The following is a 27,144-nucleotide window of genomic DNA, read 5'->3' as shown; positions in this document are numbered from 1 at the left end:
GATTTTTATACAATATCACCACGAAGTGATTATACTGCCTTACATATACAGACAAACCGCCAAAGAAAACGGATGTTGAATTCGTGCGCGAAGCAAAGAAGTCTTGATGATGAAGAAAAAAAACTCTATATATTACCACTTTTATTACACTTATTTGAATGCATAATCAAAATTCACTTTCAACAGGTGCCTTTTCCGCTGTATTAGTGGAGTCTTATATAATTTTTCTATATTCGCCACACACGATGAAGAGAAAAAAAAGAGTAATAAAATCAGGGTCAATCAGCATTTCAATACTCTCGAAAAAAAAAGAATCGCTTTCAATGCGTGCGCTTTTACGCTAAAAAAGGTATGTTTATTCATAAAAAAAATACACAGAGATAAACACCAACGAGTGAGTCTTAATAAAAAGGCACAAAACACATATATTTATTAATCCTCTTCCTCCCACTTTCAGTCAAAATATCAACGGCCACTTGTCAATATTCTCATGGAAGTTATGCTAATCCGCTGACTTATTTTTGACCATCTTCACTTCATTGCGCAGTTTAGAATTTAAAGCCTAGCTTTGAACTCGCGTCAGACTCAAACACACGCACAGATTTAAATTTCAAATTTAAATGTCGCAACTACCGAATGAAAAACCACATCATAGTCTATCTCCTCTTGTATTATCATCACAAAATACCGCACGAGGTAATATCTGTAATTTCCCCCCGTCCGTCAAACAAATATAATTTACCTTGTCAGCCTATGTTATGAATATTTTCTAAAAGAAACGACAGAAGGCGGTAAAAGCCATGCAAATTTTCCCCTACAGCGTATTGTTATTGAAAAACTAGTGATTTAGATTCTCAATGACTAAAATTCACTTTCTTTCCTCCACTGAACCTCGTTACTTTTTCCAACCAAACCCACCTTCATGTAAAATATTATAATATTAGCCGGCTATATGGCGGAGAACCCACAAATAAACTAAATTTATCACATTTTCACCATCTTGCACTCTCTTGCCAGTAGATTATGTGTGATATTGAAAAGAATTAAAGTTGAATTAATGCTGAAAACATGCAATTTCCCATGCATTCAAGCCCCATTTGTCCGACTGCACGATTTTATTATGCGATTTTGCGGTATTTGCCCATTGGACATTTGCTAGCATGAGATGCAGAAATGCATAAGAAGGAAATCCCCTTGCCATAGCGCTTTGATGTGCAATTAAATGATTATTAGCCAGATGTTGAGGGTGTAGCAGCACCACAGAAACCCGCGATAACAATTGTCGAAGCTCGCAAATTGTGTGTGTTGCAAAATGATCAATGCAAATCAATAACAATTGCATTTTTAGCATAATTTGTTAACAATGCCAATCTTCACAATTCACCACATAAAATCACACTTACAATTTTATGGTGCAAAAAAATAGGAAATTGCTTGATAAAAATATTTTTCTTATCGCCACGAATTTTTGTGCTACGCCTTGTCGAAACATAAGGAAAGAGATCGCGTTTTATTTATTTTTTTTACACCACGCGATGATCTCTGAATTATCATGAGATCTCAATTAACATTATATTATACAGTTTTATGAGTCACATATTTTTGCTCTTGGAATTTCTTGTCTTCGTTCCGTTTCAATTCAAGTTTCCTATTTTGCATTTTCTGATCGACATGCGAAAATTTGGAAGAAATAAATATAAAAGCATTGAAATCAGCATGAATTATAAAACACTATTAGTACATTTTAGTCTGAAAATTGCTGATTGAAATCGTCACAATTAAATTGCAATATTCACAAATCAGGATAACTATCTCATTATTCAAATTAGTCTCTCATTTGACATCGAAGAATATTAATTCTATTGGGCAAATTTGGAAAGCTTACTCAATTTATAAAGCGACTGAAGGTGTTGGAAAAAAAAATTCTCAACACTATCAAAGATGCAGATTGAGATATTCAAATTGTGAGCGATAAAAAAAGACACTCTGATACAGACTTCGATATACCCAGTGATAATATCTGAAAATTACGACATTAAGGTCAAATATCACACAAATTTCTGCAATTCTCTCAGGTAATACAGCTATAATTAATCATAAATGACGTCACGTGCCACCTGTTTTTTGTTCACGCGAAAAAGAAACAAACAAAGCCACGAAATCCACGCGAAAAGGAAAAGAAGTGTCATTGCGATAATTGCTGGTGTGGGGAAAGTCTTTTTTCCTACCTCAAGCAACATCTGAGATTATTAAAACCTATTTCTATAAGATGGAAAAACCGCGGCATTTCGCGAGTTTATCCATGCAAAACGATTGTAATAAATTTATTGTGTACGCTAATTAGTGTGTGATTACAAAGCTAAAGACATACCAAAGATGTTGCTAATTGACACTTAATAGGACACACAGAAAGGCACCTCGGAAATTCTTCATGCACTTTTGCTTGCCAGACATTGAGTCGCTTCACTTGTATTTCTTTTTCTTCGTGAAGAAGTATCGATCAATAAGACATTTACAATGGCCACCAACATCGATAATTTCCATCCAAAAATTACTCCTCAAGCTTCAGGTGGCGGAAAAAAGTTCGTAAAATTCGTGTGAAATGAAACAAAAAATCACAGTGGAAGATAAAAATTTTTACATATTTACCATGTTTGTCGTCGCTTTTTTTCTTCTTCTTCATCTCCTCTTTGTGTATCACACATTGGCACAAGAGGAGACTTCCCCACAACATAACTTCCGCCTTCAAGAGCCGAACGCCTTATAGGAAATTCAATTTGTGTCCCCCCGCCATGATTGGCTATTTATATTAATTAGTCAAGTCTATAAATTGTGTAATTAGTCATTTGGTCATAGAGTTGAATCTCTCCACATATGGATTAATTAATTTTATACACAAGAAGAAAGTCAAAATATACTCTTCTCATCGACTTTATTTGCACATCTCATGGTGTGTATATATTTTCTTTAAAGCCATCATCGCAGTCTTCTCGCTGTGCGTCTCATTTCAGATGCATTCGCTGCTCAGCCACAACGCTGTATCTCATATTATTTTAAGATTTCTCCCACCCTCTCTCTCTCTCTCTCTCGACATCTCCACACGCGACTTCTCCTTATTGATATTCAATATCATCAAATGATGTGTGAGATCTATGGCCAAAAAAAAAATCGGGGACTCAATACGGCGAGAAAAAAGACCGCGTCGCTCAATAAAAATATTTAGCACGTTTCATTAAGGTGTTTGTGTGGCTGTTTGTGTGAATATTTTGTAATACTCTTTCTCACGCGCGTCATGAGCCACTGTTAAAGGTTAAATTTATTAATTGTCCAAGAGTGCAAGACAAAAAAAAATCTAAACTGCGAGTTACACTTTCCAAAAAAACCATTCCTGTCTGATTCCAATCAATTTTCACACATCTCCCCCAATTTATATATTGATAAAGGGCTTTATTAAGTCTTTAACTTTATAGTTTCCCACGAATATGTCTTGAAATATTGTTGGCAGTTAAAAAATTCACTATTATTTTCGGTGAAACTCCGAAAGTGACCCAAAAATTACTTTGGTGTGAAATTAATGGCACCATTCCGATAAGAATAAATTATTGCATTGGACGCAATTAAGTGAATTGCGCTTTCTGATTGAGAAACAAAACAAACAGACAAAATTGAGAAGTGGCAGGAAATATTGAAATCCCTCTCTGTTGAATCATATTCCCTACGGTAATTTGAAATAAATTGTATATTCATAGCCATAATATTATAGATAAGACAAACATGACAATTTTCAAGCTCATCGAGCAAAAGCGAAGCAAACGTCGTCAAGTGAATTCACCTCTTTGAGAGGAAAAAAAAACAGAAAAAATTGCAATCATTTGATGGCGAAACATTCAAAACATTCAGGAAGTTGACATAACAAGGCAAAAATGGCACTTTTAGCACGAAAACAGAGGAAAAAATCATCTTTTTTGTTCCTTCCTTCAATATTCACATTGTTTGAAATTATTGGCGATATTTTTTTTCTGTCATTTTCCAACTCTCTTTGCCATCGTCTTGTCTGTCATTCGGAACATATACACATGATTTACCGCACAATGTGTTCACGGTGTATTTTACCAACATATGTACACATTATCCAAGAATTAATTTACTGGACCACAACACAGGCAATGTGGGTACCGCATTGGAAGTATGGAAAATCAATTAATTATAAGCTTGCGTGTTATATAAAGAGGAGTGTATTCACTCCCGTATCTATCTCAAATTGTAAAATTAAATAATAATAATATTGAGGAGATTTTATGTAACGACAGACATGCTACAATTGCCTTTCTTTTGCTCTATCAGGTACCATTTTTTTCCCTCTATACCTTCCTCACCTCTTCCTCTCTTTGGGGTGAAGCATAAATTTATGACTCCACCTCCTCCTCATTTCCAAGCGACTCTCTCGGGGGGAATTTATTGAATGAAAAGCCGTGATTTGTATGAATGTAATCTGAAAATGCCTCTCTTTATTATATCCTCACGCACCACACATCAATATGTATTATTTGGCATGAGATGTTTGTCGGTTGGAAAGTTGAAGGAAATTGAGTAAGAAGGAGAAAAAAAATTGTCACAACCATAAAATTTTCTTCCCTTCTGTATATAATTTTTCCCTATACAATAATCGTGTTTGCACAGTTCATGCATTGAAAATTAATCTCAAGAATGTTATATGCCTATAAATTATTCGATAAGACATTTTGTAAGATTCGCAAAGGAGTCATAAAATAGACCTCACAAATGGTAAAAACTTTCTCTAATTATCAATCAATGTGCAACCATGTCACACATGATGGAAAATGAACGTTTCAAGGCATTTCTTCTTCCTCCTCAAACTCAAGCAGACGCAGATAAATTTGCGCCGATAAAAACACATACTCTCTCTCTCTCTCTCAATCAGGTGTGACTCTTTTCATCCGTCACTCGTCTGCCATAGTAATCAAATCAACTCCGATATGTAATTAGACAAGAAGAAGAAAAACATATCACACTCTCAAGTTACCAAAGAGACGACAACACCATGAATGAGAGTGATAGTAGCGTGAAAAAAAAGTGTGAAGAAGAGTTTCGTTGACGAAGAAAAAATACAGCCTCATGTTGAGCTTTCAATCACAGACTTTTAACACCTCATAACACATCATAGCGTATAGATTTTTTGACATGAGTGCAAAACGAGAAAGATTTTTCACCGAAATCGACAGGAAATTAATTTCTTTTCAATCTCTCCGTTTATGCTTTTCATCACCTCAAGAGATTTCGTACAAATTAATTGGAAGCGCGCGCATTCAAAGCGTCGGTCGAGGTTACAATGGCCAAAGTTAGGTTTCACTGTGTGTTCGCGATTACACAAAAATCAATGATCACAGACCATTGATCTTCTTCAAAAGAGAGGCACAAAAAGGTGCATTATGTAACATGTTTAGACTCGGCCACTTACTCCAGATTGTTACATAAATTCCACTTGTCCTCAGACACGTGAATTCTAGGTTAAGGCTTATATAAAAATTTTGATTCCTTCAAGGATGAAATTCAGCAAAATTGCCACAACAAATCAATTTTTCGAGGAAAATTCGTTGTGGTTCAACTCGCAAACTAACGAGAAAATGTATATTGGAAAGCGAATCAGTCTTGCTCAAATAATCCATCTCGATTTTCATACCAATTTAAAGGTAAAATGCTGGGTTAGAGCATTAAACACTCTTACACTTGATTGAGACATTCAATCAAGCTCAGTTTATTTTTTCTTCTTCTCCCTCTCATATGCATAAATTACAAATCGAGACTTATTAAATTCGACAATATTAATTAGATAAAGTGTGCCACTGAATTAGATAGACCAAAGAGACTTTCAGCTTTTCCAATGCCTTCCTCTGTAAAAACTTTTCCACAGTCACATTGAAAATGTGCTCTTTTGACTCACACACCATATCAATTTTTATCTTCCACTCGTTCACCTTCTCGACTGAACAATAATCTGTTAAAGGTTTCAATAGAATATTTAATAGTCAAACACAATTCATCTTTGCATTTTGCCTGCGCGCATTTCTTATTAACAGACAAAACCGTTTGATGAACAATTGAGCAAATAATCAATGGAAATTCATTGTATCTTCTGTGATTTTTTTTAGACATTTTTCACCACAGCTATTATTGAAATAAATGTTTAATTAAGCAATAAATGGTCAAATGTCGCACCATTCATGGGTTGGGAAACCCATTTTCCACAATATACATACATATTTTATCACACATGTGACAATAGCTTCAACAGCAGCGGCAAAATTGATCAATTCAAAAGAACCTCCATTGTTTGCTGTGTTTGTGAAGGAAAAACAAATTAAATGTGTGACATTATCGCATTAACGCCTACAAAATTGAACAATTAGAAGAACATCGAGAGGGAAAAAAAACTATGAGATACAATTTTTCAACCTCGACAGTGATCAAGTAATTACAGCACAAACAGAAAGGCATCATCAGCTGAGCATTCCATCAACATGCCGATGTTGCAAATTGAAGATGAGAAAATACATCTCACATTCCGACTGACACTCTTGTTATATGAAGAAAGAAAAAAAAAATTGTACAATAGTGCGTGTAAATTTATTGCTCTACATACCATAAAGAAAATGAACATCTTATGCACCTCATTAGTTGGCGAGGGAAAATTTTGTCCGAAGAAGAGAAGAGAAAATTAAAATTCATTAGAAATACATTATCTGTGTTGTGATTGAATAATTCACAAATCTCACTCTGTCCATTTTCTTTCCACCGTGTGTTAAATAAAAGATCTTACAGAACTTTAATAGCTTTTCAGGTGAGGCGTGTGAAAAAAAAAATCTTTTATAACTCATAAAAGTTGTGACACATTTTATTTTCTCTCTGTCTATTTTTTGGGAAAAAGCGGTATTTTTTTTGATATTTTCCGAAAGTAAATCTCTAATTCAAGTCTCCAATTCGCACATAAAAAATATAAAACGTATTTAAATGCCAATTTGAATTTACAAATTTACAAAAATGTTACACTGTCAATAGGAAGCAACTGATCTAAAATTCCTTATCTTAACATTTGATTGTACACAAAAAAATTTTTATTGAACACATAAAAATCGATTCACGTGGGTGAATTTAACAAAAGACGACTTTTTCTCCGCCACACAAATTTGGACACAAATTTTGCACACTTTAAGAGAGGAAGAAGAATTCGACATGCATTGCATAAAGTTGTCATGAAGGTAGAAAATAGAAGAAGACGACGAAGAAAAAAGAGTTGAAATTAATCGGAATTCGTCTAAGTGGCTTTTTTTTCACCGCACTGCGAATTTGAGCCATTTCTTTTCACTTCATGAGTGTGAAAAATCATTTTGAGGCGTGTCATTCATCAATCACCCAATCTCGCCATATAGTAAATTCATACAATTTCCAGCATATCTCTTCGCGCTACATTCCATCGCTATATATCGTGACATCTCACTTCGCACACAATTTACTGTGGCCACACAGAGGAGAAAAAAGAGAAAATATATATATAGATGAGAGTTGAGGGTGGAGAAGAGTTGAGAGAGAAGAAGAAAAAATGCACAAAAGAAATATATTTCTTCGATATATTCATAAAAATCATCTTATGAGCAGTTTTCATGAGTTATTGTGAAAGCCCAAGAGAGTCACATTTCACAAGATAAATGGATTGACGATGGGGAAAGACGAAAATGACGAGTGGATTAGAAATAAGCAATTTCACACCCACCTTGTGGTGTGTTTGTGTCTCTCATTTCTACATCTTCTTTCACCAAACTCAACCATCATGAAAAATCATCCATTTTTCCCAGATTTGCATTCAATTTCGTTGTATGCAATTCTTTTCACTCTCTCATAGAGCTTCACAAGAGAACAATTTTTTTTCATAATAACATCTCTCTTTCTTTCTCTCTCTCTCTCGACAAATTCCAGGGAGCAGCAACTTCTCAACGTGTTTGAAGTCGTGGTGTCAACACTTGAGGGAAAATTGCAGCGAATCGACAATCTGGACAAAGCGGTTGAACATCTAATGAGACGAGTTGAGGCGCTCGATAGTCGTGTTGCGGACAACATTCACAAGAATGACGTTGTCATTTCGAAATTACTCTCCCTGGACAATCGATTGGCCTTTGACGGCAAGACAGGCGAAACTCCACCCGCCAAGGGGAGCGCATTGGACACACGCTTGCTGCTGCTGGATCAGAAGCTCCTCGAGATCGACAGCAAGCTTGAAGTGCTGAAGAATCAAATAGACTCCAATTTCCTACCAGTGGACGATATCAATGCCGAGGCGAGCGAAAAGAAGCCCATCAGCATGAATGTGATTGAAATAACAAAATCAATGAATGCCGAAGTTATTCAGCACGTGTCCAAGGAATTGGATCAATTGCGCACCTCCACCGAGTCCATTGACAAGAAATTGCAATTCCACATTAATATCGCCTCAGAGAATTTGGGCAAAATGCTGAGACAACTCAATGATATCCACGAAGCTGTTGTCGATCAGCAGGAACTCCCAATGCCACTCTTCAACACAACCACCACAACTGCCCCACCACCGCTGGTAAAAGCCAGCAAAATCGACGTTCTCGTGCGCCAAATGCGCCCAATTATGACCGTGTCAGAGAAGATGGACGAAGTGTGGGACGTTGTTGTGGGCACAAAGAGCTCAGTGGATGATCTCGTGCCAAAATCTGATGCTCTCCTCACAAATACACAGCGTCAGGAGCGTGCCATAGGTGAAATTCATCAGGATTTGCGGGCCAAGACGAATCTCATCATTGAAAATCTCGATATGGTCGAGAAGAGATTGAAGAAGCAAGAGGACGATGTTGCCGTGCTGGCACAGAGACCCGTTCCAGCTGAACTCCTCATGGATCCCACAATTGATCGTCTCGTTGAATACGATCCTAATCGGTGAGCGGAGAGATTTTCCCCCCTTTTTCTTTTAGCATTGAAACATCATCAATATTTTTTCTTTGCTCAAAAAAGGTACTCCGTCGTGGAAGACTTCACAGAAGCTTTACCAACAACGACATATCCTTCAGCCAGCACGTCAACCACACAACGAACGACAACGCAATCAACAACAACACAGAGCTCACCGAGCATCACTGTGAACACGGTGAACTCAGTGTCAAATTCATCGACCACCTCCAAACCACTGTCACGAAAAGGTGGAATAATATTCCCAAGTGTTAAGAACAAACCATCTGTGGTAACCACCTTTACTACCGATATCTTGAGCTTTAAGGATGTCAAGGTAATCATTCTCTTTCTCGCATTCAAGCCACTTAGACACTTATTAAATTCTTGTTCTTTTACCACAAAATATGACTAATCAACTTAGATGAGAATTTAAAGACTTCTAATGTACTCATGATTATGAATTCCCCAATCAGGAGAGAGAGACAGAAGAGAGAGAAATATCTGGAAAATTAACACTTCAATCTAGATAATATTTAGCACACTCTTAAGTCACTGAATTCTTTCAATAAGCAGCAGCCGCAAAAAAAAACTCACACAGATTTGCAATTCTAATTAATCCAAGCATGACACAGAGGAGAATATTAAATATTCCTCTTTCACTTGCATTCAATATCGCATTTCTTAGGTCGATTATTCTAAATGTATATATTTATTCACACAATAATTTATTAACAATTGATTATTATGGTAAAATAAAGAAGCCGGTTTAAGTCTGGTTTAAGAAATCACGCAAATTTCTAACAAGTTCTCTCCCAATATACTCCAAAATCGAGTTACCATCGAGACACACACGAAGAGCGCACAGAGAAAACTCCAAAAACACGTTCCAAATGGAAGAAGAAAAGTCATTGAGAGTCAACTTTTAAGCAGGAACATCTTTCACTTCGTAAAAGTCAAGCAACACAAAACATCCAATTTTCAATAAATTGTCATACAAAAAAGAATTCTTTATGACACCCAAGAAAATCATCCCAAGAATAGTAATTGAGCCATAATCATGTTTGATTTGTTCACAAGACAATGAAAATGAAAAATCCATGAAGAATATGCGATTAATTTCATCTTTCACGACAATATTATTTATCCGTCGACATGTATTTATCTTCTTCTTCGCTTGCAATTTGCAAATAAATGGACAAATTGTTACGGTTTCATCGTGACTGTCGCGCTTTGCAACTTTGTTTATATATATTATGTAAATTTCTTGTGCTTTAGCCATACAAAATACAGTACATTGAATTTTTTTTCTTTCACATGTACAACTTTAAAAGCGAAACACACCAAAGGAGGAGGGAGAAAGCAAGATTAAAAAAGACACAACGCGACAATTTAGGAGTTCAGAGAGTCAATACAAATTTATGACTTCTAAATTAACTCAATAAAATCCATTAGAATCAAATAAAATTACTTGCAACTATTTTCCAATCAATTTTCAAGAGAAGTTCTTTTTTCAATTAGAGCACAGAGACTTTTTCAAGCAATTCTCTTCTCTGCACAATCTTGCAAATAAATATTATATGCATTTTCAAGAATTTATGATTCAACTCTTGATTCTCTCTGTGTATATTTCTCGAGTAGGTGGAATGGAATATAATTTAATGTATGACACTCTACTATCATTAATAGTTTCAATTGCTAAACGGTTGCAAAATTCTCAATAGTCGCGCGCGCGCGCCTTTAATTACAAAAATAATACATTGCAGTTTAATTGGCCAGTGAAGACAGAAAATGCTAATTAGACCTTCTTTTTTCCAATTCAACTCCGGAATTATTATTATATAGCATGAATAATTCAATTTAATATGTGTGCCCCAAAATTATTCCCTGACGCGCGAGCGCACGATGATGCCAAAGTAAGGCAATATTTCATCGTGAAATCACTCAATTAATATTAAAACGAAAAAATTTTTGCTTTTGGGAAAAAAATCCGCGTCTTTGACGAAATTCACGTGAAGAAGAAGAAGAGAATGTTGGGAAAAAAAGCAGTGTACAATGAAAGTCTTAATATATCGACGGGTGAATGGAAAACTATGAAAAAGCACAAATGGAAAAAAATTGTCATGTTTTGCGAATGAAAAGTCGAATTTTCATTATTTACGCTGTACAATTTTTCCAAGAAAAATGTCTCAAAAATTGCAGTCAAATGCATAAAAACGTCTTTTTAGAAAATATTTGTAGATTTTCAGAATTATCCTAAAATGTTTTTTTCTGGACTTTAAATGAATATTTCTCATATCTTTTATATTTTTTCACTTGAAAACATTAAGAAAAAGTTCAAGTAAAATATGAAAAGTTGATTTTTTGTATAAAATCCACTCAAAAACCATTAAAAATTAACTTTGAAAAGTAATATTTTCAGATTTTCTATTAATTTTGCCACATTTTAGTGAAAAATTTCAATAAATACCAATAAAACATTTACAAAATAAAAAATACAGAGCAATATTTTCACTTTAACGAACGATTTGAAGGCATTTTGAGTATTTTGAAGTAAATTTGGCAAATTTCGCAGCTGTTTTAATGCAAAATTTTGAACTCGCTTTGCTGAAAAATGGCGATTTTGACTTTTTATAGTTTTCGAGGCACCCGTCGATTTGCGGTTTAACATCCTCAATTGGATCATTTTTCGACCTCATTGACTGGCAACATTGTGTGCTTAAGGGATTCAATTCCGCCCGATAAAAAAGTTAATTGATACATTGGTGAATATACAGCTCTTAAATGCTGGCTTTCAAATCGATTGTAAGAGCAGTAAAAAAGGCCTCACACACTCGAGATAACATAAATAAGTATAATATATAAATATATACAATGTATGATCGGACACGAGCAGATAAAAATGTGAAAGAAATGTTCATTGAATGGAGAATGTTAAATGAAATAATTGTATCACATTCATCCTCTCAATTTATGCCTGACCAGCAACAACCAACAACAACAACAAGAAAAAAAGCCCCCGCGACGTACAAAAAGCGTTCTTGTAGGTTTTTTTTTTTAAACAGTGCGCAGAGGTAAAAAATTAAATAAAGAAGCCGCCCAATAATTAAGACTTTCTTCCACTCTTCACTCTCCCCATCAACGAACACAAGCCATCTCTGTCTCTCTCTCATTTATGCTTTCATAATACCCATTCATTGTTTACTTTTTAATACGCTTTTTCCTTTTTTTTCCCTCTTTCATATAATTAAAGGGTTTCTCATGCGTGGACCTACTTAATGCTGGAATGCGACAATCTGGAGTTTATTATTTGCAAATTCGTGGCACAACATATTGGTTCCTAAAAGTGTTCTGCGAGCAAGAGATCGGCGATGGCGGATGGACGGTGAGAAATTTTTTACTCATTTTTCTTCTGATATAATATTCTCTTGAGAATAATCTTTCGGGGGAGATTCAAAAGAGAGTACATTAACACCTTGATTGCCTGTTGTGGTTGCTTAATGTATCTTATGGGAAAATCTACCACCTTCGTGTAATGGAAAGTCTCAAATGAAAAAGAGAAGCTCAGCCAAAAAGTGTGTTGAGAAATTTGCATACCAAAGGGTGAATCGAAAACTACGAAAAGTCAAAATCGTCCTTTTTCAAGAGAGAAAATTGAAAGTTTCGCGTCAATATTGCTGAGAATTGTATCAAATTTACATTAAAACACCAAATCATTAATTAAAGTGTTAATATTTCTCTGTAATAATTTTTTTGTGAATTTTTCAGTTGATTTTGTTGGTATTTATTGAAATTTCTATTTTCCAAAGTCGATTTTTAATAGTCTTTGAGTATATTTTATTCAAATGAGTTCTAAAAAATCAAATTTTCATATTTTACGTGAATTTTTATCAGTTTTCAAGTAAAAAATTCAATAATATGACAAACAATCTAATAAATTAAACTCTAAGAATATTTTAGGAAAATTTGGAAAATCTAGAATTAATATTTTTGTCAAAGAGACCATTTTATGCCTTTTTACAGTTTTCGAGTGGAAAAAATGAAAATATCACAAATATTATTAAAAAATTCAAAGTCTAGAAACATTTTAGGAAACATTCATGAAATACACAAGACGCAAAAGATGAAAAATCGACTTTTCGGGTGTTTTCTCTCTCTCAGACTTCGGTTAATCATTTTCCCTCCTCGAATTATCAGGTAATTCAGCGGCGTGACGACTTTGGCGAACCCCGCGAGAACTTCAATCGCGATTGGGCGGATTACAAGAATGGCTTTGGCGATCCATCAAAGGAATTCTGGTTGGGCAATGAAAACATCTACATGCTGACAAACAATGAAGATTACGCTCTGCGTGTGGAATTGGAGGACTTTGAGGGAAACAAGAGGCAAGACAATTGATATTTTCATCGTGCCGAACGGATAATAATCATCTGTCTTTTCAGATACGCGCAATATTCACACTTCAAGATTCACTCAGAAGCTGATTACTACAAACTCGAGATTGACGGATACGAAGGCAATGCCGGTGATTCACTGAACGATCCGTGGTACGGATCCAATAATAGTCCATTCTCCACATACAATCGTGACAATGATAGAAGTTCCCTGAACTGCGCAAGTATGCTCAAGGTGAGTTGTTTGGATTGTCCGCAAATATACACATAATGCCCTCCTCCTCCTCCGCTGCCGACAATTCTTGTTGCTGTTGTTGTTGTGTCCAAAGCGGCTCCCAATGACAACACAATAGGATGCCGAAGAAGATGAGGAACTTGCAGAAATCTTCTTATACAACAAAAACACACAAACTCACTCATGGAAGCCCAAAAAATCGTGACTTATTTGCAACGTGAGGTGATGAAAAAATGCGCGTCTTATTTGGATGGAATTTTTCAATTATAAAAATTTAACTACATTATTATATTGTATATCCGAATAATTCAATTATTACCTTAATTCTCACATATATATACACCATTATTTCTCAATGTCTCGCCATTCTCATCCTCATCAGTCAAATGAGGAGAATTCATATTGTCGATTATGGATTTTATATTCCAATATCTCACGACTTTATATTGTCTTATTAGAGAATCATTGAGAGATCGTGCGAAAAGCATCAAGAAATGATGTACGATGTGGCAGAAAATATTTGCATAAATTTCAAATATTCTCTTGATCAGCGTATATCAACATAAATTCCACACATCTTATGTTGCTCTTGTGATTCATCAGCAATGTGTCTCAAGAAATGCCACCAAATTGCTAATAAAAATTAATTAACGAAAAACCGAATAATCACAATCGGCTCGCATCAAAAGATTTCCAAAATTGACAAAAATAGCAATTATAGAAATATATTATTAGTGGCATTGTATTAATTCTTCCTACATGAAAAAAAAACAAGGTAGTCCTTTTGGAGAATCAACAATAATCACACTAATCATTTCAATTTAATGCGACAATAGGCAAAAAATTGAATGCTGCCCAACCTTTTTTTTCTATAATTTGCATTTTCCTAAAATTATACCTCAACAATTGGCATAAATTGTCACTTTTATTTCTCACGCATTTTTTAGCAACTTCGTGTGAAATAACTCTAAAATTTTGAGGCCATCTCAGCTAATTGATAAATATGAATTTGTCCTTTGACGAGGAAGTTCAGCAAGTTCAAGAGAATTGTCTTCCGTTGAAAGTTAGACGAATTAAGGCCTCGTCGTTGCAAGTTTACTTTCATAACATTTTAAATAAGATGTCAAAAATATTAATTCGTAATTGTTTACTGATAAGAGGAATTTAAGACAAGAAAAGCCGGAAAATTCACGTGAAAACCAAGGAAATAGACAATAATGATGTTTTTATGAGAATAAACAACATATTTATTGGGTTTTTCTGGCCATTTGAGCACATTTCAATTAACCAAATTGAGGTTATGTGTTTCCAGACATTCTTCTTTTAGGGAAGAACATTTCTTAACCTCCCCATGGAGGAAAATGGTCAGAAACTGGACAGAATTTTGAATATTCTGTCCTAAAACACCCTCAAAATTAGACGCAATGAAATAACTTTTCTGACAGCTTAAATTCGTACTAAATAAACCCAAACTTGGCCTCACAACGCCTTCTCGTTCGTATTTCATTCGTACTTCACACTAGCGCCGCCGGGCGGCCGTCAATATAAGCTGTAAAGTCGCAACGACCCATAATTCGGAGGAAATGGATGAAAAACACTCTCAATCTTTGCAGGGCGGCTGGTGGTGGAAGTCCTGCGGCCGAGGCCTCAACGGTCTGTATCTGCACGATCCGCAAGACTTGACGGCGCGACAGGGAATCGTGTGGTTCCGCTGGCGCGGCTGGGATTACACCCTGAAGAAGGCCACAATGATGATCCGACCCAGGCCTCAACTCACGACGTCGTAAGCGGGCGGCGAAGGAGTGTTTTTTAGGTGAACAAAATGCACAAAAGAACTAACTCTTATTTAATGAAAAGTTGTAAACTTGTCTCATTTTCTCTCAAACTGTGTGCAAAATTCCTTTCGAGCACAAAAACTCTTCCCATGATCCTCCGATCGGAATCCCTTTTCTCTCTCTCTCTCTCTTTGTTTGCAGAAGAAGAAAAGGGAAACGCCAACGGAGAGGAGGAAGAGATGGAAATTTAGTTGATATTCAAATGGTTTTGAGTGCAATTGAAGGATATAAAGAAGTATAAAAACAATCAACGAAGAATACTCCAACTTATTAATTAGATGATGGATTTTTTTTTCTCTCCCCTTTCGAGGAGAGAAAAATGTGTGTAAAAGAACAAGGCAAAAGAAAAGTTGCAAACAAAAACGAGCACAAAAAAGGGATTCTGTGGATTTCAGTATTTTTTTTCTTATCTTCATAATTATTTCAACTCCTTATTTTCTCTTCTTTCAAACTAATTCGTGTGTCATCATTTCATTCGATTTCATAAGTGTTTTTTTTTATATTGTTTTTAATAAATTATTTACTCATGTTGACCCATTTTATTATCACAACTTCATTCAAAGCAAATCGCGCGATGCAAGACAAAAAAAAACACCATTTCCACTCGTCTGTAAAATCTCTTTTAGAAATTTTTTTATATAATCTATAATTATTTTGTCATCCCAGTTGAAGAAGCGAGAGGAATGAAATGTAGGAGGTGGAGTTTTTTAAGATCAAGAACAAGCGAAGAAAATAGAAGATAAATTGTTGACAAATTGAAGGAAAAAAAAAACTTGCCGATTTATTGTAACCAATTTCTTTTTAAGAATGTAGCAATAAAAATTATACTGTAAATATCGTTGTATGAAGTAGTTATAAATGTCTATTTTGTATGAAAATTGTAGTTAAAGATCATTATAAATAAATAAGATTTTTGAGAAAAACAAGAAAAACAACTCACTCGCATCAGGATAACAAGTTGCTGTCAACCGGGAAATTCCTTCAAATAACCCCACTTTCGGGTTCGCTTGATGTTTTCACGATAACACTGAAGATCACGCACGAACAGCAAAATTCACACCATCAACAAGGACATAGATTACTTATGCACGATCTGCACTACATTTCAAGCTGATATTTTCACGGAAAACGGGGATAAATGGGAAATTTACACCTGGAAGGTGAAGCCAAAACAATACTAACAAGAACTTGCATGCCACTGTTTACGCGTCCATCACGCGTTGCCAACTTCACGCCGTGGTGTAAATGTCAAACTGAGTGTCAGACGGTCGGAAGTAAACAACAGATTCACGTGGTTTTTCGTGTGCGCAAAAGAAGGGTTTTTCATTGCTAATATTCACAATATTGGCAGAAATTATGGATGTGGCGGTGGAAGATAATGTGGTGGAGAAGAAGGAGTCAAAATTTGATGAGGACTTTGTGAAATTAGCCAGTGACAGTGAGAAAAATGATTCGGACGCTGAGGATGAGGAATTTCCTGAGATATCCTGGTTCAGATTCACCGATGTCGTCAAGGATGACGTTGATAGAGCTTTAGAGGCGGAAGGAGCAAAGGCAGAAGATGAGCCAGAAGACGAACAGGCATTCCTGATGGAGTCTCTCTTCGGGAACAAGGAGAAATTGCTGGAGAACCTCAAAGAACAGTCCGGAGAGAGTGAATCCCAGAGAGAATCTACGAAAAGGAAGCATGCCTGGGAGGATTCTGACGATGAGGAGGTCACAATTAAGCAGGGTCTCGAGAAGACGCACAAAAAGTCCCTCTTGCTGGATCCTGGCGCGGAGTATAAGAAATACCTCAGCAAGAAGTATCAGAAGATCGTGGGAGAGCCCAAATGGGCGGACATGGACAGAGTTGAGAGTGACTCGGATGACGATGAGCTCCTCAAGACGGCCGGTCATGTGCTGAAGGGGAAAAGAGGCGCACTTGGCGAGAACACGATAGGATTCAAGAGACTCGAAGATCTCAACAAATCCACTTACTGCGAAGGTCTCGTGACGTCTGTGGAGTTCCATCCCACGTCCAGTGTCGCTCTGGTGACCGGGCTCAGGGGCATAGCTTCGATTTACTCCATCGAGAAGACAAAGTGCGACAAACTGCACAGCATTCAGTTCAAGAAGTTCCCACTGAGATGCGCCCGATTGTCGTTGGATGGAAGTGAGGCGATTCTGGGCAGCAAAACGTCCTGCTTCTTCACCTACAACCTCATCACGGGACAGCAGCAGAAGCACTTTCTGCCCAAAGGCATGACAAAGATGAGAAATTTCGAGATATCTCCAAATGGCGAATTCCTCGCCGTTGCCGGACGCTTTGGTGAGATTCACTTGCTCACTGTGACAACCAAGGAGTGGATTTGCACGCTGAAGCAGGAGCACGACGTGGCTGCCATGGCATTCTCTCCAGATTCCCGGAAGCTCTTTGTGCACAGCAGAGATTCCGAAGTGTCTGTCTTCGATCTGACTGCCCAGAAGATGATGCATCGCTTCATGGACGACGGCTGTGTGTCTGGATCGTCAATAGCCACGAGTCCCAGTGGGAAATTCCTCGCCACGGGCAGTGGCCAGGGAATCGTGAACGTCTATGATGCGGAAAATGTGCTGCTGAGCAAAATGCCAACGCCGACGAAGATCTTCAAAAACCTGGTGACTTCCATCTCGTCAACCACCTTCAATCCCTCATCGGAACTCCTGGCGATGTGCTCGAGTGAAGCCAATGATGCGCTGAAGCTGGCTCAATTCCCGAGCGCCAAAGTCTTCTCCAACTTTCCGGGCAACAATCTGACCAAGGCGAAGCCCAATGTTTTGAGATTCTCCCCTGGAGGGAGATATCTGGCAGTGGGAAATCTCAATGGCAGAGTGTCTCTTTATCTGTTGAAGCATTATGAAGAGTTTTAGCTGTTTTAGCTCTTAATTTTGGCATTAATTTGGTAATAAATCATATTGAACTCTAATAAATTCTGGATGTTTGTCTGTTTCTCCACTCAAGATCATCCTTGAGTTCTTCCACAGCCAACAGCGATGAGATTTGCTACAGTTTTTTGGTAAAAACACTTCATTTTACTAATAAATTGTGCCTCAGAGAGAATTTTGCTGGGAATTTTGAGCGGGAAGTTTTAGACACCTTTGCGACTTGAGCGCCACGCGTGGAGATTTAGTAAATGTGACAATTGATCTTGCGAAAATAAACTCCTGTTTTTTTCGTGTTTTTCACCCTAAATTGTGCAATTATCCCTTCCAATCATGTCAGGGAAGGATATCTTTTCCAAACATCTGCCCAATATCAACTTGGCTACGAGATTTGATGCTGAAGGACGAGAAATACAGGTATTTTTCCCCTTTCGCCAATGTTTACTTGTTGACTGAAAGTGCTTTCCGGACAATTCAGGTTGAACGGCGCGAGGATGAGGAGCAAAATCTGAAGCAGCAGGAGATCTTCGACATCCTCGTGGCCGCAGGCTACTTCCGGGCGAGGATAAAGGGCTTGTCGGCGTTTGACAAGATCGTCGGCGGCATGGTTTGGTGCATGGAAGCCTGTGATTTCGACGTGGACGTCGATTTGCTGTACAGTGAGAATCTCATCATTGGCCAGAAGATGTGAGTCACCGGAAGCAGTTGCTCAACAGTGTCTGACTGTGCTTCTTCCCTTTGCAGCGCCCTGACGGAGAAAATTGTGGCTGTTCTGCCGAAAATGTCGTGTCCACACTTGATTGAGCCGCATCAAATTCAGGGCTTGGATTTCATCAACATCTTCCCGGTGATTCAGTGGTTGGTGAAGAGATCCGTGGAGAATCGTGCTGAGAGGGCGGAGAGACTGAAATCCTTTGCCGTGGGACAATTCCACAATCATTTCCAGCTTCAAGTGGACAAAGCTGTGAAGGAGAAGAACTTGCGAGTGCTTGAGAACATTGAGAAGATCACGCATTTGTACGCTCCTCGGCGGGAGTTCAAGAAGAAGGCTTCTGCTGGCAGTTCAGAGGATGAACTCACGAGAGTGCGCGTGACATTGCTGGAGTTTGGCGACAAAGGACGTCTTCTGGCCACAAACAGGCAGAAAAGCACCGAAAAGAGCCTCAGCACTGAAGAGATTGAGGACAAGGCGTCGGAAGTTGATGAGGTTTCTGCTAACTTTGTGCGTTTGGAGTGTTTGCTTTTGCTTTATTCGGTGTTTTTGCATTTCAGAGTGATGTTCAGCATTTATTTTCTCATTTATCTGTCCAAGACAGTCAGGTATTCTTTAATTTCTGCTTAATTTGTTAATTAATGTGTTGATTTAGCTTCTTTGGGATGTGATTGATGCTTTTCTAATGCTTTCTTTGTGTTTGCAGGAGGATTATTTGGAGTTTACGCAACTCAGTGATGCCGAGAGGGAGAGAATTAAGCAGAATTATGAGGATTTGAAGGCGGAATTCTCGATAGACAGTCAAGAAATCTCTCAGCAAAACCAGATTAAGGCTCTTCTGGTGACGAAGCAAAGTCTGGAGAAGAAACTGGCGAAGATTGAGAATGGAAACAGTGAATTGAATGAGGCTCTGAAGCAGCTGAAGGAGCAAAGGAACGCTCTGATCCAGGAAGAGGAGGAAACAAGGGTGGAAATTGAAGATCTGCGTCGTCGCGAAGAGTCAAGTGATTCCAGTGTTCTGGACACAGTTAAGGAGCTTGTTCTGCAGAATGACGCTCTGAAGCAGGAAGAGGTGGAGTTCAAGGAGAAGTGCCGGAAGGAATTGGCTGAGTTGCAGCAGAAGATTGTGGACACGGAGGCAAGAACGCCTGATAAGGAGGAGACGGCGATAAGGAATGAAGTGGAGATGGAGAAACAGAGACTGCAGGATCTCAGGCTGCAGCTGGCGAAGCAGAATCGCGCCATTGTGACGCTTCAGAGGCAACTCGATGCGATTCCGGACAGAACGGAGTTGGCTCAGTACCAAAGACGCTTCCTTGAGCTCTACAATCAGGGTGAAAAGAGGCTTCTTTTCGTGTGTTTTTCCTTGAAATCACAGTTTTTTCTCCTTTCAGTCAGTGCCAAGCATCGCGAGACGAAACATTTCTACACACTTTACAACACTCTCGAGGACACAAAGACGTATTTGACCAAGGAATTGGAGCTCCTGAATTCCATTTATGAGAATTACAGCGCAACGCAGAATTCAGCGAATTCCAGAGCGCAATTTCTCAAGCAATTCGAATCTCTGGCTGAAGGAATTCGTCAGATGAAGAATAAGGTTTGTTCAGTGGAAATTATTAATCATTTTCAAGGTGTTTTTATGGTTTTTATGCTGTGTTTTCTGGCTTCCAGATGAGGACCAAATGTGACGATGAGAAGGCCAAGAGAGACGGTTACAATGAACAACTCCTCATTCTTGTTGATCAGCAGCGGAAATTGGCCACAGCAGTGAAGCAACTGCAGCTGGAGTGCAAGAAGAATGACGAATTGCAGGAGAAATTAAAGAATATTGTATAAAACGGTGTTTTTGAAGGCGCATTTGCTCAATTTTCGCGGGCCGGCGTTTCGCTGTCAAATCGTCAATTGACAAGTGGTGAAAACTTCAGCGTGGTGAATTTGTTCAAGAGAAGTTCAGGTGGTGCTGGAAAAAACGCTGTTTTCTCTCTGTTTTTCTCTGAAAATACCAGCAATACCGCGGTGAAAATGGTAAATTTGTACCTAAACATGTGTGTGGACATCCGGGAGGCAATAAATCTGGCCAAGAGCAATCTGTACGACTCGATAACCACAAAACTCGTGTACCCTGACTTCGACCGGGAGTTTCAAGAGGAGCCGCTCGCGAGGCGCCATCAAGTCTTCTCCCGGGCGGACATTGTCCTGACCGCCAGGCTGTGGCAGAAGTTCGTGATTGCCGCGGTGTCCGATGAGATTGACCTGGAGTCGCACAATCCGCGGATTCGGGAGAACAGCGAGAGGAAGTTCATTCAGGAGATGGACTTTGCTGAGCATGTGATTCAACAGGGGCTGATCTATGTGAAGCTCAAGCAGGGGAAGAATGTTAACCTCTCGAGGATCCTCAACACGTACAGCAAGTGTGAGAAGCACTGATGTCTTGCTGTTTGATGGGGAATCTTACTGACTTTCTCTGCATCTTTCAGGCGTGATTCTCATTGAAGTGCCCATGATGGATCCCAAAGCGGTGGCGCGACAGCTGCGGAATGATGTGGAGGAGGACGAGACGTTCACTGGTGAGGACACGTGGACGTGGTGGAATAGATTCCGCATTCACTGTGACTACAATCCCAAGCATCGTCTCTCACTCGTCCTCTCGGCGGACATTCCGTCGCACGAGGAGATCCTCCGGTGGCTGGGCGAGCAGATTGAGTACATTGTGGTGCCGCACGATGTGTTCATCTTCAACAGAGCCAACTATCCTGTCCTCTCGCAGGCACACCAGGACGTCCTGGGGCGCTTCCTGCGGAAGACCAAAGCCAAGTTCATCGTGAAAGCCAATCCGCACGATCCCAGCCTGCGCTACTACGCCGAATACCTCACGCACCTGCAGGAGAAGTTCAAGGAGGCCGATCCGATGGACGGATACGATGACATCATCGAGATTCCACTGCAGCCGCTCTTCGACAACCTCGACACGTACACTTATGAGATCTTCGAGAAGGATCCAGTGAAGTACATCCTCTATCAGCGTGCCATTGAGGCTGCACTCAGGGACAGAGTCCCTGATGATCGTGTGGCAACGACAACGGTGACGGTGATGATTCTGGGCGCTGGCAGAGGTCCTCTGGTGCGTTCAGCGCTCAATGCGGGCGCCAATACGGGACGGAAGATGAAGATTTACGTGGTGGAGAAGAATCAGAACACCAGAAACACACTGGAAGCGCTGTGGCGTGAAATGTGGCCTCAGGAAGTGGTGCAGCTGATCTTTTCCGACATGAGAGACTTCTCACCACCTGAGAAAGCTGACATTATTGTGTCGGAATTGCTGGGATCCTTTGGTGACAATGAACTCTCGCCAGAATGCCTCGATGGAGCTCAGGTGCATCTGAAGGAGGACGGAATTAGTATTCCCAGTTCCTATTCGTCCCACATTGAACCTATAATGTCGTCCAAGTTGTACAATCAAGTGCGCTCAGTGACAAAGACGGAGGATCAATTTCTGCAGCAGCGCGTGAAGGGAAAGATCACGGAGATGACTTATGTGGTGTATATGAAGAATGTCTTCTACATTGCCGCCGAGCCGAAGAGATTGTTCACATTTCAGCATCCAAATCGTGAGAAAGTCATCAACAATAATCGCTTTGAGAGACTCACATTCACAGCCAGACTCGATGCGGTTCTCCATGGATTTGCTGGATACTTCGATGCTGTGCTGTACAAGGACATTACGCTCAGCATTCATCCGTTGACCCACACGAAGGGATTGCTCTCGTGGTTCTCCCTGTACATTCCCATTTCGGTGAGTGATGCTCGCTTTTCTCAGCCAATTTTCCCCCTTTTTCTGTTCATTTTTTGTAAAACGGAAGCTTTGCAAAAATTGTTGGCCAAATATTGTGTGGAAAAGTGTTGGATTCCTTCCATGAAACATCCATTAGATGAATTTGATGGCATGTCCGAGGGATGGTCGAAGGTGGAATGGTTGGAATAGAGAATGAAGAGAACATTGGGTGGAAAAGAATCAACTTTCGATAAATCACTTTAGCTTATTTTGAGGAAGAGAGAAAAAGAGAGAAGAAGTTTTGGGGCGACTTTTGTGGATTTGTTGCATTTTCCAGCGAAAAATCTTTTCATACAATTTTTCACACAGAGGATTTCGACTCAATTCCTTTTTAGAGTTATTTTTTCCGGTTCAATGTTGCGGATTTTGCTGGATTTGTGGCAATATTATTAAATTAAGTGCACTGATAGGAAATATAAATTTCTCAAGAGTGTTTTCAACGACTGTCTGAGGAAATATTTTGTGGAAATTCAATTCATATAAATTGATTAAATTGTCACAATTTTGTTGAACAAACTGAACAACTGAAAAGTTGAATAATAAGTTTTATCTATATAAGAATGAAGTGGAATTTCTCAAGAAATCTAGGTTAATAGGCTCTGATTTTCCTTCCCACAAAGCCTCTTAGAACATGAGAATCAATATCATCTCATTCTGCATGAATCGAGGCAATTTATTCAAGACATTTTGTTAAATTGTTGAAAAATGTCACTTGAACTTATCCACAAAAATTCTTCAAGTGATTTTCTTTTCAACTATTTTTCTTTGCAGTCAAACAAAAATATAATTGAATGGTTTTGCTAACAATTTTCCACCCTAAAAATAAACATGTTAAGTGGAAAGTTGGAAAATCTACATGAGAAAATTTTGCATCTTCAGCATTTCCTTTGAGATTATTTATGTCATCTTCTTTTCACTGAATGTCAGGGGAAAATGTGTCTTTTTCGCTGCAACATCAAAAGGCTTGAAGGAGATGTGAAATATAAATGCTATGCATTTTCGATTTCCTACATTTTCCGCATGACTTTTCATGCCAAGTAACTCTCTTCGTTTTCTCTCTCTCCATGTGAAAGTTTATCCACGTTAGATTTGCTCCAAGGACGAGACAGTTTTTGGCGTAATTCCCAGGGAAAAAGAGAGAGGATCCTTGAAAATTTACCATTTGAATAATTGATATCGTCCGTCTGTCCAATCTCTTCGCCAATATTTCGCAATAGGATGGTTGTAATTGAATTAGAAGTTGGGGAGCAAGAAATTATCTCCTCTCGCTTCACTCTAGCCTTAGAGTAGATACAGACTCGCGGGTGAACCACGGGAGGATAAGCGAGAGCAGCGATGGCAGCGCGCTCTGCCGAAATTCGCCAAATCAATTAATTTTTCTGCGCAAAGAATTGCAGAACGTTCAAAATTAGTGACAAAAACTCGATTTCTCGATATATCAATTGATTTTTCCCAGTTTTTCATGGTTTTCAGTGTCATAGAGGACAATAAACAGCCGAAAATATTTATTTATTGCCTCTAAATGCAAATTAACACAAGAATTTTTAATTTCTCTGCCGAAATGTGTCATGAAAAACGATCTAACCTCAATTTTTCTCTAGAACAAGGCCTGAAAAGCAGACTTAATGCTGCAGAGATTTTGATTCTGGCTCTCAAGTCGACATTTTGATATCAATTTCAACTCTTTGATGTCATTTGTCGCATTTAAATGATAGCCAATATTCTCTAGTTGCTTATTTTAGCGACCAGGGAAGGTTGTTGCAAACATAACCTCAACAGCTCATCGATTCCCATAGAAAATTGTCTTCTTGCAATTTCCTGCTTCTGCAAATCTTCCATTTTCGCAATTTTATCGTAAAATTTCACGCTTGAGCGACACACAAAGGAAAAATTGTCGCTAGTGTCGACAAAGAAGAATAACTCCTGACTGTGTACAGCGCCACAGTTGAGGATTGATCCCAGTTTGCGCTGATTTGAGGATAAGCGACAAGTCTGTAATCGCTCTAATCGCTCTCTTTGTGTTTGGGGTGGAGAAAATCATCAGGGGATTTCCTCAGATGAGAGAATTGTAAATGAGAATGTAAACGTTTCTTCGCCCACTCATGAATGCATTTTGATAGGGTTTCTGTGGACAATTGCTCATAAAAAGTCGTGTTAGTAAGGATTCATTCCATGGATTCCGATGCTATTTTTGATCTCTTTTTCATGGTCATAAACGTGATTGTTGTTGTTGCGGTTGGGAAAAGAAGAGGGTGTTGATATATAGATTGAATGTTAAAGCTGTTCGTGGATTCTCTGCCAGACAGGAGATGGTTTTACTGAGTGTCCTGGGTGTGTTTTAATCATGCATTTCAGAGATTTGCAATTAATGAAGCTTTTAGGGTGTTTTTTTCTTTGCGCACTTCGATTTGTTAGTCTGTTTATACGCTCGATATATTGCTTCTTTGTCCCAGACAGCGACAGAAGCTGACGCGCGAAGGAGTTTTTAATGAAGCCATTTGAAATTTTATTTACACACTTAAGCTATCATAAAAATGCTACACACTATTTTATATTAAAAACAATATTTAGCGAACGATCTTCGCGCCAATGCGGAAAGGAGGAGTTTTTAGCGTATTTCCTCTCATGTCCTGTTTCTCTCTTCCAGAATCCAGTAAATGTGAAGGCTGGCGAGGAAATTGAAGTGAATTTCTGGCGTCGCGCTGCCCAGAGGCGAGTGTGGTACGAATGGAGCATTTCATCGCCGCAAATCTCCTATATTCACAATCTCAACGGTCGCGCCTGTGATATTCTCATGTAGAGGCCATCAAGTTGCTTTTGTGGATGGAGAAGGAATTACTAATGCAAACCAGAGGGCAAATACAATAAGAATAAAATCTCAAGGACAGATTCAAGGCATTTCCTCTCTCTCATCGTCTGGGTGGGTTTTTTTTCGGGTCGCTTTTACGGGAAATGTGCATTTAGAGTTCGTTCGACACGTTTTAGCCGCGCTCCAGCGATGAGGAGGAGAGATTTTCTCTCTTTCTCTCTCTCTCTCTCTCTCTCGGCGATTTATCAATGAAACGGAGACCATCAGCCAGAGAGAGAGAGTGGGGGAAAATAGGGAAAACAGGCACGAGTTTGCGTCTCTCATTCACACTGGATATATTCCTTGAGGATTTTCATCTCCTCACAGAAGCAGAAAAGCAAGAGCGATGCCAGAGCACGGAGAGCAATTGAGACTCAATTTGAGAGCGGAGAGTTTGATGGTGTGACGAGGATTCAGAGGACTTTCAACGCTTGTCTCACATGGAGCTTTACATTGATAATTCAGTTGAATGCGAAGTCTGCCTGCGTTGCGACGCGCATTTCACGCCAGAATAAAGGATTCCCTGAGTGCTTTTCTTTTGGCGAAAGAGGCGCGCAAGAGTTTTTATTGAGTGGCTTGGCAAAAGCTCTAAAACACACACTTTCAATAATTGCACTCTTTTTGTGGCGCATCACTGCGAAGATCAACTTCTTCTCACGCACAAGAGCTTTTCCGGCTGAAAATTACCATATCTCGGCATTGAGTGTGTGTGTGAATGACAGCAATTTTGGACCATTACCTGGAGATGAAGGGATGTGACATGGAGTTTTGTGATAAGAAAATGAGTACAAAGTGAGTGAGATAATTTTAGAGTGAATTATATATATATCAAAAGTGTGTAATTTTAGTAAACTCTCTCACTCCTCATTTTTCATGTGATGTGGTTGAAATCCTTATAAATATTCCATGGACACACTGTGAATGGAGATGATGTTGCAGAGCGCCGAAGGACTGTGAGCAAATAGAGTGAATTTAATTACAGGAGACTTTCATGCAATGGACAGAAATGTGCGTCAAGTTGAGAGGTGTTTGTGAAAAGGGCGCAAGAGGCTGGTTCTGCAGAAGGTGGAAAAGTCAATAAACACTTGGTGATAACTTTTTAATTTCAACCTTAATTGATTGCAAATTGGGCGGAGGTGGAACTCATCATAGGGAAAGGACAGAACCTGGTAAATAACTCTTTGCACACAGTATCCAGCAAGAAATGTTGCTACAAACGCAATTATTCCACAAAGAGAGAGAGAGTGAAATTGTTTAATTGAAATTAGATGTGTTGCGAAATATTTCACGCGGACTTTGACCTTAATTTATTATTATTCCATTTTTACATGATCATTATTGTCATCATTATAATGGTGAATGAGGAAAAAAGCGCCACAACAGTTGTCGTGAAGCG

At 38.7% G+C, this 27,144-nt stretch overlaps 4 protein-coding genes across 4 annotated transcripts in view; all 4 read left to right on the top strand.

Annotated features, from left to right (window-relative positions):
* LOC132257629 (angiopoietin-4) overlaps window positions 1-16,350 on the top strand; it is a 32,635-nt gene extending 16,285 nt beyond the window's left edge. Inside the window, exons 2-7 of the mRNA XM_059754617.1 lie at window positions 7,993-8,976; window positions 9,052-9,322; window positions 12,239-12,370; window positions 13,183-13,370; window positions 13,428-13,614; window positions 15,228-16,350. Of these exons, the coding sequence (XP_059610600.1) occupies window positions 7,993-8,976; window positions 9,052-9,322; window positions 12,239-12,370; window positions 13,183-13,370; window positions 13,428-13,614; window positions 15,228-15,401 (1,936 nt within the window). The 3' untranslated portion in view covers window positions 15,402-16,350. The remainder of the gene's footprint in view (window positions 1-7,992; window positions 8,977-9,051; window positions 9,323-12,238; window positions 12,371-13,182; window positions 13,371-13,427; window positions 13,615-15,227) is intronic.
* Window positions 16,351-16,714: 364 nt separating this feature from the next.
* Window positions 16,715-18,361, top strand: LOC132257586 (U3 small nucleolar RNA-associated protein 18 homolog). The gene has a single exon (XM_059754558.1). It carries the CDS (start codon window positions 16,806-16,808, stop codon window positions 18,339-18,341), a length of 1,536 nt encoding a protein of 511 aa, XP_059610541.1. The 5' UTR covers window positions 16,715-16,805; the 3' UTR covers window positions 18,342-18,361.
* A 230-nt stretch (window positions 18,362-18,591) lies between these two features.
* Window positions 18,592-20,904, top strand: LOC132257792 (coiled-coil domain-containing protein 93). Its single transcript, XM_059754824.1, has 7 exons — window positions 18,592-18,770; window positions 18,832-19,040; window positions 19,098-19,560; window positions 19,626-19,673; window positions 19,772-20,399; window positions 20,460-20,665; window positions 20,740-20,904. The coding sequence occupies exons 1-7, from the start codon at window positions 18,687-18,689 to the stop codon at window positions 20,902-20,904; spliced, it is 1,803 nt and encodes a 600-aa protein (XP_059610807.1). The 5' UTR covers window positions 18,592-18,686.
* A 92-nt stretch (window positions 20,905-20,996) lies between these two features.
* On the top strand, window positions 20,997-25,789 carry LOC132257603 (protein arginine N-methyltransferase 5). The gene is made up of 3 exons (XM_059754578.1): window positions 20,997-21,481; window positions 21,546-22,861; window positions 25,548-25,789. The coding sequence occupies exons 1-3, from the start codon at window positions 21,091-21,093 to the stop codon at window positions 25,698-25,700; spliced, it is 1,860 nt and encodes a 619-aa protein (XP_059610561.1). The 5' UTR covers window positions 20,997-21,090; the 3' UTR covers window positions 25,701-25,789.
* The last annotated feature ends 1,355 nt before the right edge of the window (window positions 25,790-27,144 follow it).

This window comes from Phlebotomus argentipes, unplaced genomic scaffold, assembly GCF_947086385.1.
Source record: "Phlebotomus argentipes unplaced genomic scaffold, Phlebotomus argentipes genome assembly scaffold_4, whole genome shotgun sequence".
Taxonomy (NCBI): domain Eukaryota; kingdom Metazoa; phylum Arthropoda; class Insecta; order Diptera; family Psychodidae; genus Phlebotomus; species Phlebotomus argentipes.
This window is presented reverse-complemented; position numbering and strand designations above follow the sequence as displayed.